The 12469-nt window shown below is 38.9% G+C and overlaps 1 protein-coding gene across 3 annotated transcripts in view; it reads right to left on the bottom strand.

Moving 5' to 3' along the window:
- Positions 1–4748: 4748 nt before the first annotated feature.
- LOC104606596 (putative DUF21 domain-containing protein At3g13070, chloroplastic) overlaps positions 4749–12469 on the bottom strand; it is a 66232-nt gene continuing 58511 nt past the window's right edge. For 2 of the 3 annotated variants that reach the window (XM_088894686.1, XM_010271887.3), the window contains 3 exons: positions 8465–8638; positions 5984–6234; positions 4749–5875 (listed from right to left, as the gene is read on the bottom strand). In XM_088894686.1, coding sequence (XP_088750812.1) covers positions 5872–5875; positions 5984–6234; positions 8465–8638 — 429 coding nt within the window. In that variant the 3' untranslated portion in view covers positions 4749–5871. Of the gene's footprint in view, positions 6235–8464; positions 8639–12469 lie in introns of all 3 variants that reach the window. The other variant, XM_088894685.1, reaches the window with a different exon arrangement.

Raw genomic sequence — 12469 nt, forward strand, 5'->3', positions numbered from 1 at the left:
AAAGATATTTTAAAGGTGATTGGGCAGAGGTTGAATACAAAGAGGACACACATAGTGGCCATAGGTGTCAATTGGAGGAAACCTTTAAAGATTTTGGTTCGTAGTCTTAATTAAAGTAAAAGTATAAAGGGTGTCCATAACTCAGTAACTTTCTCCCTTTTTGGCAAGGAGGGAATGCCCCTTTTGATGGTGATAAAGATGCCACATCATCCATGTTTTAAGCTTCTGAAATAATATTCCTGATGTGACTTTGTTATTTACCACTGAAAGGAGCATTCCTCCCTTTTTAAGAGGAACCAAAATGATCTCTCTCTGTATGTATGTATGTATTGCAACTCTAACCAGTGTCCTTGAATTATTTCTGATCTGACACCTTTTCTACCCCACTCCATCCGGTTATTATCAATCACTGTCCAAGTCAAAGAAGTAGAAAGCATTTTAACTGCATTTTAGCTCAAACAGGGGACCATGGGAAAGCACAACTTCTCATCACTCATACTTCTTTTCTTTGATGGATATTCTCATCATTCATACTAGGTACTGTGTTGAGTAATTTTTTCAGAGAAAAGAACGGAGCCTGTCTGGCATCTGTATTATGTGGAAACAGGGGCGGAGCTAGGATTTTTTATTGAGAAGGGCCAATGGATAGGGGGGCCAAAAGTTAAAAAACATGAATAAAGGAGCTAAAATACAAGTAAAATTTAAATAAATTTGAAGGGAATTTTAAAGGCATTGGGGGGGGGGCCATGGCTCCCCTCTGCCACTCCCTGGGTCCGCCCCTGTGTGGAAGAAGTTTGCTTTACGGTCAGCACTGTTTAGAGATGAGCTTCTGAGTTCTGGCACAAAACTACATGGAGGGTTTGGCCAAGAAGGAAAAAGCAATTTTGATTACACCTCCCATGGGGTTTCGGTCTCTGGAGTTCACCTAATAGCTTAGCCCTTTTTTCTTTGACCATAAAACTACAGGGATTTGTTATCGGAAGAGACAGAATTGAGACAAAAGTATTTTATCAAAATGCCCTTAATAGTAAAATATCAGTTCTGTCTCTCAATTATATTCTAAAAATGAAGTACCCTCATGGCCTCATTTACAAATACTGAATACAGTTGTGTCCTGTGGGATAGGTGGTGCTAAGTCCAGCACAGAGGGTAAATATAGGGTACTGTGACTACTGTCCCTAGGGAACCCAGAAACCTTGGATACACTAAAGGGCAGATGCCACATTGGCTGGTTCTACTATAGTGGCTTAGTGCTTGATATATATAGCTGATTGGGACTAATAATTCAATTCTATACTCGATGGCAAGTGAAGGTTTTGATTTTAAGACAGAAGAAGCGAATACAAATTGACCAGCAGAAAAATTATTTGTGTTCAAAATGTTCTTTGACGTTGCTAGTATGTAATTATGTATTACACCCAAAGGTTTGGCAAATTTCATGTGTGCACAAATGGTTGAATGCCACCCATTTACCTTAGGGAACGTCTGGTTCCAGTCAACATCTAAATCATTCACTAAATGGGTTTCTAAGTCACCTTCCTAAATGGAGCTATGGCCTATGTGTAGGCTAGACCGCATGCATTATATTATTAGTCTCAGTACCGATTATTAGGGTTGTTCACGGATCGGGTTGGGTCGGTTTATTGAGATTTTTTCAATCGATCCGACCTGGTCGGGTTACCTGAAATTGAAATCGAAATCGACCATGTGTTAAGTAAAATCGACGTGGTCGGTTTGAATCGGGTTGGGTCGGTTTGGGTTGGTTTCGACTATAAATTCAACCATGGTAATAAATTGGTAGATTGGAGAAAAAAGACTGAAATTTGATGTAAAAAATGACACCTAATTCTATTAGAGAAAGAAGACTGAAATTGGTAGGGGGCAGACCAAGTTATAATAGAAGCTATCAAGAAAATAGAAAGTCAAACTGTATTAGAGAAAGAAGACTGAATTTTGTATATTTCAATAAACCTTTTAATCTAAGTAAAAAATGACACATAATTCTAATTGTAATTAGTTGACTTGTAAAAGACCACAAAAACTATGATCCTTTGATTCTTTTTTTTTTTAACTTTTCCAAAAAAATTCATTGTCTAGTTGTCTTACAATACTTGCCATTAATGTCATTCCTAACTAGAAGACTAGAAATTAAGTTAGGTTGTAACTAGGATAGAGACAACTTAGTTAAGTAGGAACTAAGTAAGTTGTAAATATTAAATAGGAACTAACTACTAACTACTAAGTCGGTTCGGTTTTCATATGACTGACCCGAACCATCGGTTTATGATTTTTTACAACCCGAAACCGACCGGTACTGAAGAAAACCCGGCCGATTCGGATTGGGTCGGTCCGGGTTAATCGGATTGGATCTTCTTATGAACAGCCCTACCGACTACCTACCTCAAACCGTTCAGTTAAACTTCTCTGGCATCAGTCCCAGGAGAAACCAGTTCTGATTGCGAAGAATGGAAGTGGATTCCTCTTAATAACTTCCTCAGAAAATGGGAAGAAAAGTTGATCCAATTTGGTTGAGTATTTTAGCAATTTAGACAAGAAAATGAGAAACCTTGGATGTGCAAAATGAAGGAACTAGTTGATGGAAAAAGAAACTGAGCACTGGGCATTGCTTTGCTCCTTTTGCTCATTTGCACAAGCACTTGCTGGGGTCGGGTGGGTGCTTCACTCTAAAGGAAAGGCTCCTCCAAATCCAATTTGAATGGTCCAGCCAGGACCAAACCTCTTATCCCCACACTAAGAAGCATATTCTTATTCTCCTTTTTAGGGAGAAAGCAGACCCCAATGCCACCATCGCATGAAGAAGTAATGACCAATCACTAATAATCAGGTCGCTCAACCCCATCTCTATACACTTATTGTTCATGTTCATTGGAATGCACTGCCAAACTTGTCCACATCCTGCATGTCCAGAGGATTGGAAGTGGAACCCACCAATCCACCATTCAACTGAGGCGCGCGAAGCCAAACCATTTGTGATTTGTCCAAGGACCATCACCTTTTTGCATTTTTCATGTATTCATTTGTATCCTCATGATTTCAAAATTTTCCCTCAAAGCTCGGTACAAGCTTTTTAACTATAATGCAAACATTATGTGCATGCCACCAAGCGCATAAGAAGGGCTTATCAAGAAGAAAAAGAAAAAAGAAAAAGCCCGTAAGAAGGAACAAAAATACACTGTTTAAATTCTTGTCCTTGTGTGATTTTAAGGGTCATGCGGTTTTTAAAGGCCCATGTCCCGTTATACATGGGTCTAGACAAACTTATTGTGGACCCATTTTTTGTAGGTCTGGACAAACACGTGGCAGTGCTCCAAACCCATGAATGAGGGGGTCCTTCAATGCACCGCATGCCCAGAACGGGTACATAAATTGATGGAATAATTGGTGCATCTCTCAATGGCTTGAGAGGAATCATTTTAAAAACTTGCAAGTTACAACTTGTTCTGAAAGTATGGCTGTCAATGGGTTGGGTCTGGTTTGGGACAGTCTGTATCAGTTGTCTTGATTATTAATCGAGATAAAACCATAAACCCAGAATCATCTTAATCATAATTAGGATAATCAGGTATAACCCATTATATTGGCAGCTATAATTATTTAAATAAATAACAACACAAAACTTGGTTTTTGATAATATAATTTTAATAAAAGTGACAATTAAATAATAAAATATTTATATATGAATAAATCAAGTGTTTTTCATCAAAATCATATTATATATTATCTATCAAAGTTATCCTTTTACATGTAAAACATAATAAAAATTACAAAAGATAAAAAAATACTTTCGATTTAGAATAAGCAAGAATCAGAACTGACCCAATTATTAATCAAGACAAAACCACAGAACCAGAACCGATATAATCAGTTCAATTGGTTTGAGCCTGTTGGGTAAAACCAACCCATTGACAGTCCTATCCGAAAATCAATCAAGAAAAACGAAGCAACAGAGAAGTCAGGATTTGAGAAACATGATGAAATATAGAGGTCCATGGTCAAAGCAACAGAGAACTCAGATTAGGAAGCTTCGATTGATACTGTTGTCTATTATTACCTTTCTGAATTAACTTTTCACTTGCATTGGCCATCAATGAGCTTCGTTCCGTCATCCAAATATTCAATATGAAGATTGAAGAGAAAACAAAAAACAAAAAAAAAAAAAAAAAAAAAAACTAGAAGGGACGAAGACTGTCAGCTGGTAATAGTAAGATCTTCCACTAAAGTCCAACTCTGAAGGGTTGGTGCAGACACCTGCGTTTGACATGCATGGAACGTTTCTTAGTGGACAATCGTAGGACACAGAAAATCCACTGTAGTGGCTTTTCGTATAACGCCAATATATAGTTTAGTAATTTAGTTGTAGTTGGGTGGATGGATTGATTATGACCATCTCTCATGAAGTCATGATTCAAATCAGTCATGACTCGTAAGATATCCACGAAGAGTAGTTCCCTAACGACACCCGAAACAGTGAAACTTAAACCTGTAACTAGTGGCACGAAGTTGATGTCGTGTATGGTAGATTGGTAGGGACCAAATCCAAAGAGGCACGCTTGCTGAGAAATGAGAATAGAAGAGATCAACTACGTATGTGTTGCGGGCATCTAACGGCAGTCATATACTCCCAAGCGATGGTCAGAGCCTGCCTGTCAAACGCACGCGTCCCCCTCCTTTATAAAGAAAAACTAATAGAAGGGGTGTTGGGTTGCAAATAGATGCATCTCCAATATCAACAACAGCTGCAGTAGTATCAACTGCTTTCTAACCTCCATGCCATACCCATCCAACAACTCAAAGACAACAGAATGTCTGGGGAGATGAGAGATGGATTGTAGTGGACTTTGGTAGAGTTCTCCTTATCTCTACTTCCATGTAGAGAGTAGCTGCAGCATGTTCTTAGTTTTCTCTCTTCCATTTTTGGGGTTGGGTTGATGGGGTTCAATTAAAAGAAAAAAAAAAAAAAAATCATCAACTCCAAAAATTATTCCCTCTTCCAACCCTTGTCTTGTCTGGGCATCCTCACCTCTCCTCTCTTCACTCAACAAAACGATAACGAAAAAGGCGCAAGGGAAAAAAAGAACAATATCCCTCCAAAGCCAAAAGGGTTCTTTGAGACAAACCGACAAAGCATCACCCAACCTTTTATTCCCCTAAAGACACTCCTCCAAACACTATCCTCCACCTTCCTTTGGACTTTTCTCTCCCACCCTTTTCTACCCTAAAAGTCTTTTTGCCCCTCAAGCCCACCAACCCAAGCCTCCTTAGATTAGCCACATAACCTTACCTCCTTGGATTTTGCAACTGTGCTGCCGATTCTCCTCACTCCTCTCTTTATTAGATAATCCAGAGAATCAATCAGAGAGCTTAAAGCGTATACACTAATGCAAATAGACAATACCCATTTCCTATATATAGGCGCGTTCCTTGCATGCTCAGTTGTTCACTCCCACCCGTTCCAAGATTCCCCGACTACAACAGAGTTGTCTTTCCAATGGGTAGGCAGAGTAGTGACTCCACCGTTGCCCATTCCTCCATTGCCCTGCTGCAAGAGAGGTTCAGACAGTTACAGAGAGTGAAGGAGATGAGAGAGGAGAGAGAGCTCTTGAGGTTCTATTCAGAATCTGAACGGGTTGCTCCAAGCATGCCTCACGAAACAACTAGGCTGTTCTTCCACTCTGATTTGATCCATCCTCCTAGGCCAACTTTTCAAGGTTCTCTCTCTCACCAACTCAACTCGCGGGCAAACCATGTGGACTTCCAGGCCGTTGAGACCCCACTCATGAAAAATTTATGGCCCAGAACTGTGACACATACACCAAACAATCTTGATGATGCAGACGTTGACACCTCTCTTCACCTGTAAACAAACCTTACATGTTAGTCTCTTTTTATTCTTCTTTCTCATTCTCTCTTTTATTTATTTTTGGTGCTGTAAGAACAGAAAGAGATGGGAGTATGTAATTACTGTTTCCTGTTATTATCATAATCATCTTCATGTTCAGCAATTACATAGCCATCAGAGAGTCCATCCTCCAGTCTCTCCTGGAATGGAATGTCATCGTAATGGCTCTTATCAAATTCTTCTTCACCACTCCATTTCTTTTTCATGATTCTGGGAACCAAGCGAGTAAATTCGTTGACCTCTAGTGTTGCATCATCATGGTTTATACGTTCAAATCGAACTGCACTCACTTTTCTTGCATTCCCTGCCAATATCTGCATCCCATGATAAAACCACAAATTAGTAGGTCAGGTGAATTTTCAAACAAAAACTTAATAAAAGTGTCCCCTTGAGTCTGGTCACATCAGGCACCAAATGAGTAATTTATGTGGACTTTAAGTTTGTTTCATGAAGCTATCCAAAATTTTCTATTTACTGGTAATTACCATAAAAAAGGCCATTACACAATGTTGGTCCCAGCTATCTGGGGTCTAGGGAGGGATGGACTGGATACAGTCCTAACCTTTAGCCTTTTCTTTTTCTTTTTTTTTTCCATTTGTGGCCACTCTCAGACTCGAACCCACATTCTCATACTTGACAACCTAAGATTTTACCATTACATTACACTAAGTAATGGCCCCTATTTACTGGTAATTACCATATATGTCAAAAAAAAGGAAAAATTAAAGAAAAGGCCACAAACTTAAGAAGGCATAGATGATGGCTAATGAAATCTTCCATGTACTTGTAATGATAACCAATAATATAAGTACAAATGATGCTTTAGCAAACTGGTCAGTTTATATCATGGAGAATGTTGTCTTCTTACACAAATTTGTGCTATGCAAGTGGCAAGCATCATTTTCCATGAAAAAAGACAACAGTGGGGGCTCCTTAGAGTGTTCAACAGTGGGGAATCCCTTCTAAGTGTTGTTTTTATTGGTTACAATAGGAAATATCCTGCATTTATTAAAAGAAAATGTCTTGCATAAATTGAGCTGGAGAAACTATATATCTGGAATCACTGGTAAAAAAACAGGATGTAAATAGATAAATTAGATGAGAAGAAATTCAGGGATAGGTCAGTTTATTAACTAAAGAATTCTGGCCTGAAAATTTTTCTGTTAATTACTATCATTCAATTGAGAATGACGTATAATTCACTTTTACCTGCATGCTTGATTTCATAGTACGTTTAAGAGTTGAAATAGGATTGAATTTACGTGATGTTAACAATTCAGAGTTAGGCAAACTTGTTTTACATAAAAAAGTACTGTTTTCCACTGGAAAATATTGGCTCCCTCTTATAGCTAATGGGGCTTCATGAACAAACCGAAGGACATAGTTGAAAGTTTGACTGCTAGGAAATTTTTGAATTACTTTGAATTTTATTGGGCATGAACTACTAGATTCAATAAAACAATTAAAACAGATCCATTCATGTTTAGAGTTAAATTATGATTTAAAGGGAACTATAATAACAAGAGGCTTGGATAAAATTTAAATAACCCCTATTGAATACGAGAGAGAGAGAGAGAGAAAACCAGAAAATGATGTAGCAAATGAATCCAAATCTGCTGTGAAAGAAAATGCTTTAAGCCAATGCTGTGATGTCTATCAGTGTTGGACAGCTGTCTCCTAAACATGCACACGAGGCCTCAAATTCTTACAAGTTCAAACAACTGTCCAACACTGAGGGTTACAGCATTGTTTGCAGTAAATTCCAGATCGTGCCACAGTCGCAGGAAGATTATTGGGTTGTTTAGCTTTTCTTCCCTGGAACATGTCTATAAAAGCCATGCCCTATATTGCCTGGCAAAAACAAAGTTCAAAACAAGGCAAAGAAACACCAGGACCAAGACATCCCATCTAGGCAGTCTATTACCTATCCAACAAATGTTTGACATCATATTTCCTAGGAAGCATATTGCCTAGTGTTGTAGAACCTTTTTTATGTTTTTGTTTTTGTTTTTGGTAAGGAGTGTTGTGGAAACTATTAGATACCTAGTAGGTAACCATTAACAGCAATTCATACTCTTAATGCATTGAGCCCTACCAAACTAAGATAAATAAGAAAGTTATTTTCCTGGTATTTGTAATCCAAGTGCTAGATTTAACATTTCTAACTTGGCATGTCAGAACAACATAGTGGAACCAGATATTGCAAAAGCAAAGCAGGCCCTCATGCTATGCTAGATACAAGGTTCAAAGTATTGATACGTATTGACCCATATCGTGCCAATAGCTTCCCGATACGCCCCTACAGGGGTTGTATCGGGTCAGACCATGGCTCAGAGGGTAGCTAGGACTTAAACCAACGACCCCTCTGAACTGGTTTTGAAAAAATAAATAAACAAAACATAAAAAAAAAGCACCGGCACAGACCGATATGCCCTACCAGCAGCCATTAGACAATATGGCCGATTAACTTGCAAAAATATGAACATTAGACAATATGAACTTGTGTTGACTTCCAAAAATAACACCCCAAGTTGTGAACCTTACCTCCAGTTTAAAAATCTGATGTTTTTCCTTATGATCTTGGCGGTCATTTTCTGCTTCATTATCGTTTTCCTCTTGGTTTGCCGTTTCTAGTACCACTTTGATACTCTCACCTGTCCTGGGGATGTAACCAAATGCTTCACAGATAAAACCTGATACTGTTTCATACTGATGACCCTGCAACACATCAATGAGAAAAAGAAAGAATATATAAGGAATAAAACTCTTAATCCAAAGTGAGCCCTATGAGCATTTGAAAGCAACTTCTTTTTTACCCCCTCCTTTTCGGAACTCCTGGAAAATAACAATCCAAAGTGAGCCCTATGAGCATTATGTGCAGCACATTTTCAAAAGTTGCTTTTCAATGGAAAGAAGAAATTCTCTTTTTTTTTCCAGAGGTAGATTTCTTTCCTTTTTTTTGAAACTGTAGGTAAAGTATTTCATTGATATCAAAATGCCAAAAGTACAATAAGTCCCCTGTACAATGAGAAGTTGTACAGTGGAATAGACAGTAAAACTCATCCAAGTGCAGGTCTGAACTTTATCATGGTATCAGAGCAACTGTGAAAAAGAAAAAAAAAAAAATCAGATCTGCCCAGAATTCTGTTCTCTCGCGATTCAGCCTAGGGTTTTACAGTTTTCTTCATTATCAGTTAGAGATGGGAAAAAGGGCTGAAAAGGAGTGATCACCCTTTCCTTTTGGAGGTTTTCATGCCTCTTGTCAGTGGTTTAGTGGGTGTTTGTGGTGGTTTGTGGTGGTTTGTAGGAAGCCCTCTAATCGATGGTACGAAGGGGGCTGTTTCAGGTGGTGCAGTGAACAGTTGAGTGTTAGGCTGTTTTTCGGTGATCAAATAGGTGGGACATATGTGTGTTTCAGTGAGGATCAGGTGGTTGGTGAGTTACTAGTGCTATGATGTGTATTCAGGTAGTTGTGTGGTAGTTTTTGTGGTGATGAAAGTAAAGAAATCAGTGACAGGTATTGCTGAAAAATTGTGAGTATAGGTGGTTCCACTAGTGTGCAATGTGTTGTGGTGCTGAAAGTGAAGAAATCAGTGATGGGTATTGCTGAAAAATATATATATATATATATATATATATATATATTGTGACTGTAGGTGGTTCCAGTAGTGTGGAGTGTGGTGAAAAGTGATTTAGAAGCTTGATATACAAGAAAAAAAGGGAGGAATTCAGATATGGGAGTTCAGCCCAGTCGTAGTGGTAGCAATGGATTCATGTATGGTCATAGTGGTGGTGGTGGACCCATGTATAGTCATAATGGTGAACGTGTTGGAGGGCAATGGATTCATGTATGGTCGTAGTGGGGGAGTTCGTGGTAGACGTAGCAATGGTCCAAGGAGGTGTACTCATTGTGGTATAGAAGGGCACACCATTAACTTTTGTTATGATTTGCATGGCCCACCTTCAACTTGAGCAAATCATGCAGTGTCCAATGATGGTAGTTCAAAACAAGATATCCAACAAGCTTATCAGATGCCCTTTACATCTATGGATGTCTCCGAGAAGGAGATGATAAGTATCCCTCGTGATGAGTATGAGCAGTTTATTCAGGCCACCTCTCAATAGAATACAACTACTCTTGCACATTCAGGTATGGCTTGTCTGGCATCCAAACCTCTGGAGCTTCCGATCATATGACTGGGACTCTAGGTGTGTTTTCCTCCCTTTCACAGTGCTCCACATCACAGCCTATTACCCTTGCTAATGGTTTCACATCCTCAATTTGTGATGTTGGTAATGTTGACATAGACCCTTTTCCTCTGTCCTCTATTCTATATGTTCCCAAATTCCCTTTTAATCTTATGTCTATTAGTAAGCTAACCAAGTCTCTTAATTGCTCTATTACCTTTTACCCCTCTTCTTGTGTCTTTCAGGATCTCAAGACGGAGAAGAAGATTGGTGGAGGGCATGAAGCTGGTGGACTGTATTATCTTGATGGTGGTGGTGGTTTGACAACAACCCTTCAAACATCCCTTTTTCCTCTTTAGTGGCACTGCAAACTCGGTCATCCATCACTTAAAGCACTGAAGTCACTTGTTCCATCATTGAGTCATCTTTCTGTTATGGATTGTGAGTCATGTCAGTTGGGGAAACATCATCATGTTCCCTTTAGTCCTAGGGTTGATAATCGTATGTCAAACCCTTTTTCTTTAGTGCATTCAGATATTTGGGTTCCAAATAGAATAGTGTCGTACAATGGCTACAAATACTTTGTTATTTTTGTTGATAATTATTCAAGGATGACATGGCTTTACCTAATGAAAGAAAGGAGTGAATTGTTTTCCATCTTCCAAAAATTTTATGTTGTTATTTGCAACCAATTTGGTGTACACATTAAGATCCTTCATTCTGATAATGGTCGAGAGTACTTTTATACACCATTTCAGGAGTATCTGGAACAACATGGCATTATCTATCAGACTTCATGTACCTACACCCAACAACAGAATGGGGTAGCTGAGAGAAAGAACCGTCATCTTTTGGAAATTGCCCGGTCCCTTATGCACCATATGAATGCACCCAAAAATTTTTGGAGTGATGTTGTGCTTACATCTTGCTTCCTAATTAATCGGATGCCCACGCCCATCCTTGAAGGTCATTCTCCTTTTACCACCTTGTCTCCATTTTCTTTTACTCCTAGGGTTTTCGGGTGTGTATGTTTTATTCATAATCTTGGACTTGGAATGGACAAATTAGATGCACGATCCACTAAGTGTATCTTCCTTGGCTATTCTCGAACCCAAAAAGGGTATAAGTGTCATAACCCTAGTTCTCAACATTCCTTTGTGTGTCCTGATATTACTTTCTTTTAGTCTACTCTGTTTTTCTCTAGGTCAAGTGATGTCTCTTCTTCTTCTTAACACTCCCCCTTTAGCTCATAATCATACATGGGATCTCACCACGCTTCCTCCTGGTAAGCATGTTGTAGGTTGTAAGTGGGTATACACTATTAAGTACTTACCTGATGGTAGTGTAAAGCGGTTGAAAGCTAGACCGATTGCCAAAGGATACTCTCAAACATATGGTATTGACTATACAGAGACCTTCTCTCCTGTTGCTAAAATTGGTTCAGTTCGTGTTATGATATCTCTAGTTGCTATGTATGATTGGCCTCTATTTCAGCTTGACATCAAGAATGCTTTTTTACATGGTGATCTTCTTGAGGAGGTCTATATGGAGCAACCACCGGGGTTTGTTGCTCAGGGGGAGGATGGTAAGGTATGCAAACTAAAGAAGGCCATTTATGAACTTAAAAAGTCCCCCCGTGCGTGGTTTGGTAGATTCAATGAAGTGATAAAGAAGTTAGGTATGAAACAATGTCAAACTAATCACTCAGTATTCAGCCATGATTCACATCCTGAGAAGATCTTACTGGTGGTATATGTAGATGATATTGTCATTACCGACAGTGATAGATTAGGGATTGATAGGCTGAAGACCTTTCTGCAGGAGCACTTTCAAACAAAAAACCTTGGTAAGTTAAAATACTTCTTGGGGATAGAAGTAGCAAGGTCTAAGCATGGTATTAACTTGTGTTAGAGAAAGTATGTTCTTGATTTGTTGGAGGAAACAGGATTATTAGGAGCCAAACCGGATAAAACACCTATGGAACCAAATACCAAGTTGAGCAGTGATATGGGTGAGGAGTTTGAAGATCCTAGAAGGTACAAGCAGTTGGGAGCTCCTGGTCGTGGCTTAATATACAAGAGTGGAGGAAATCTTGAAATAAAGGGATACACTGGTGCTGATTGGGCTGGTTTTGTATTTGACAGAAGGTTTACTATAGGTTATTGTACCTTCCTTGGGTTAATTTGGTGACGTGTGTTTCTACTGTTGCTATAGTAGTCCGAACCAATAAGGAGAAGAAGAAAGAGAAGGAGAAGAAGAAGAAGATGAAAGAACTGTCGAATCTGATAGCTAAACCCTATCAGTCGACCTCTTAATAGTGATTAGGCTTCTAATTAAATGTACAAGGATTAAACTGCCCCT

The sequence above is a fragment of the Nelumbo nucifera genome, chromosome 1, assembly GCF_055504915.1.
Source record: "Nelumbo nucifera cultivar China Antique chromosome 1, China Antique-T2T, whole genome shotgun sequence".
Classification (NCBI taxonomy): domain Eukaryota; kingdom Viridiplantae; phylum Streptophyta; class Magnoliopsida; order Proteales; family Nelumbonaceae; genus Nelumbo; species Nelumbo nucifera.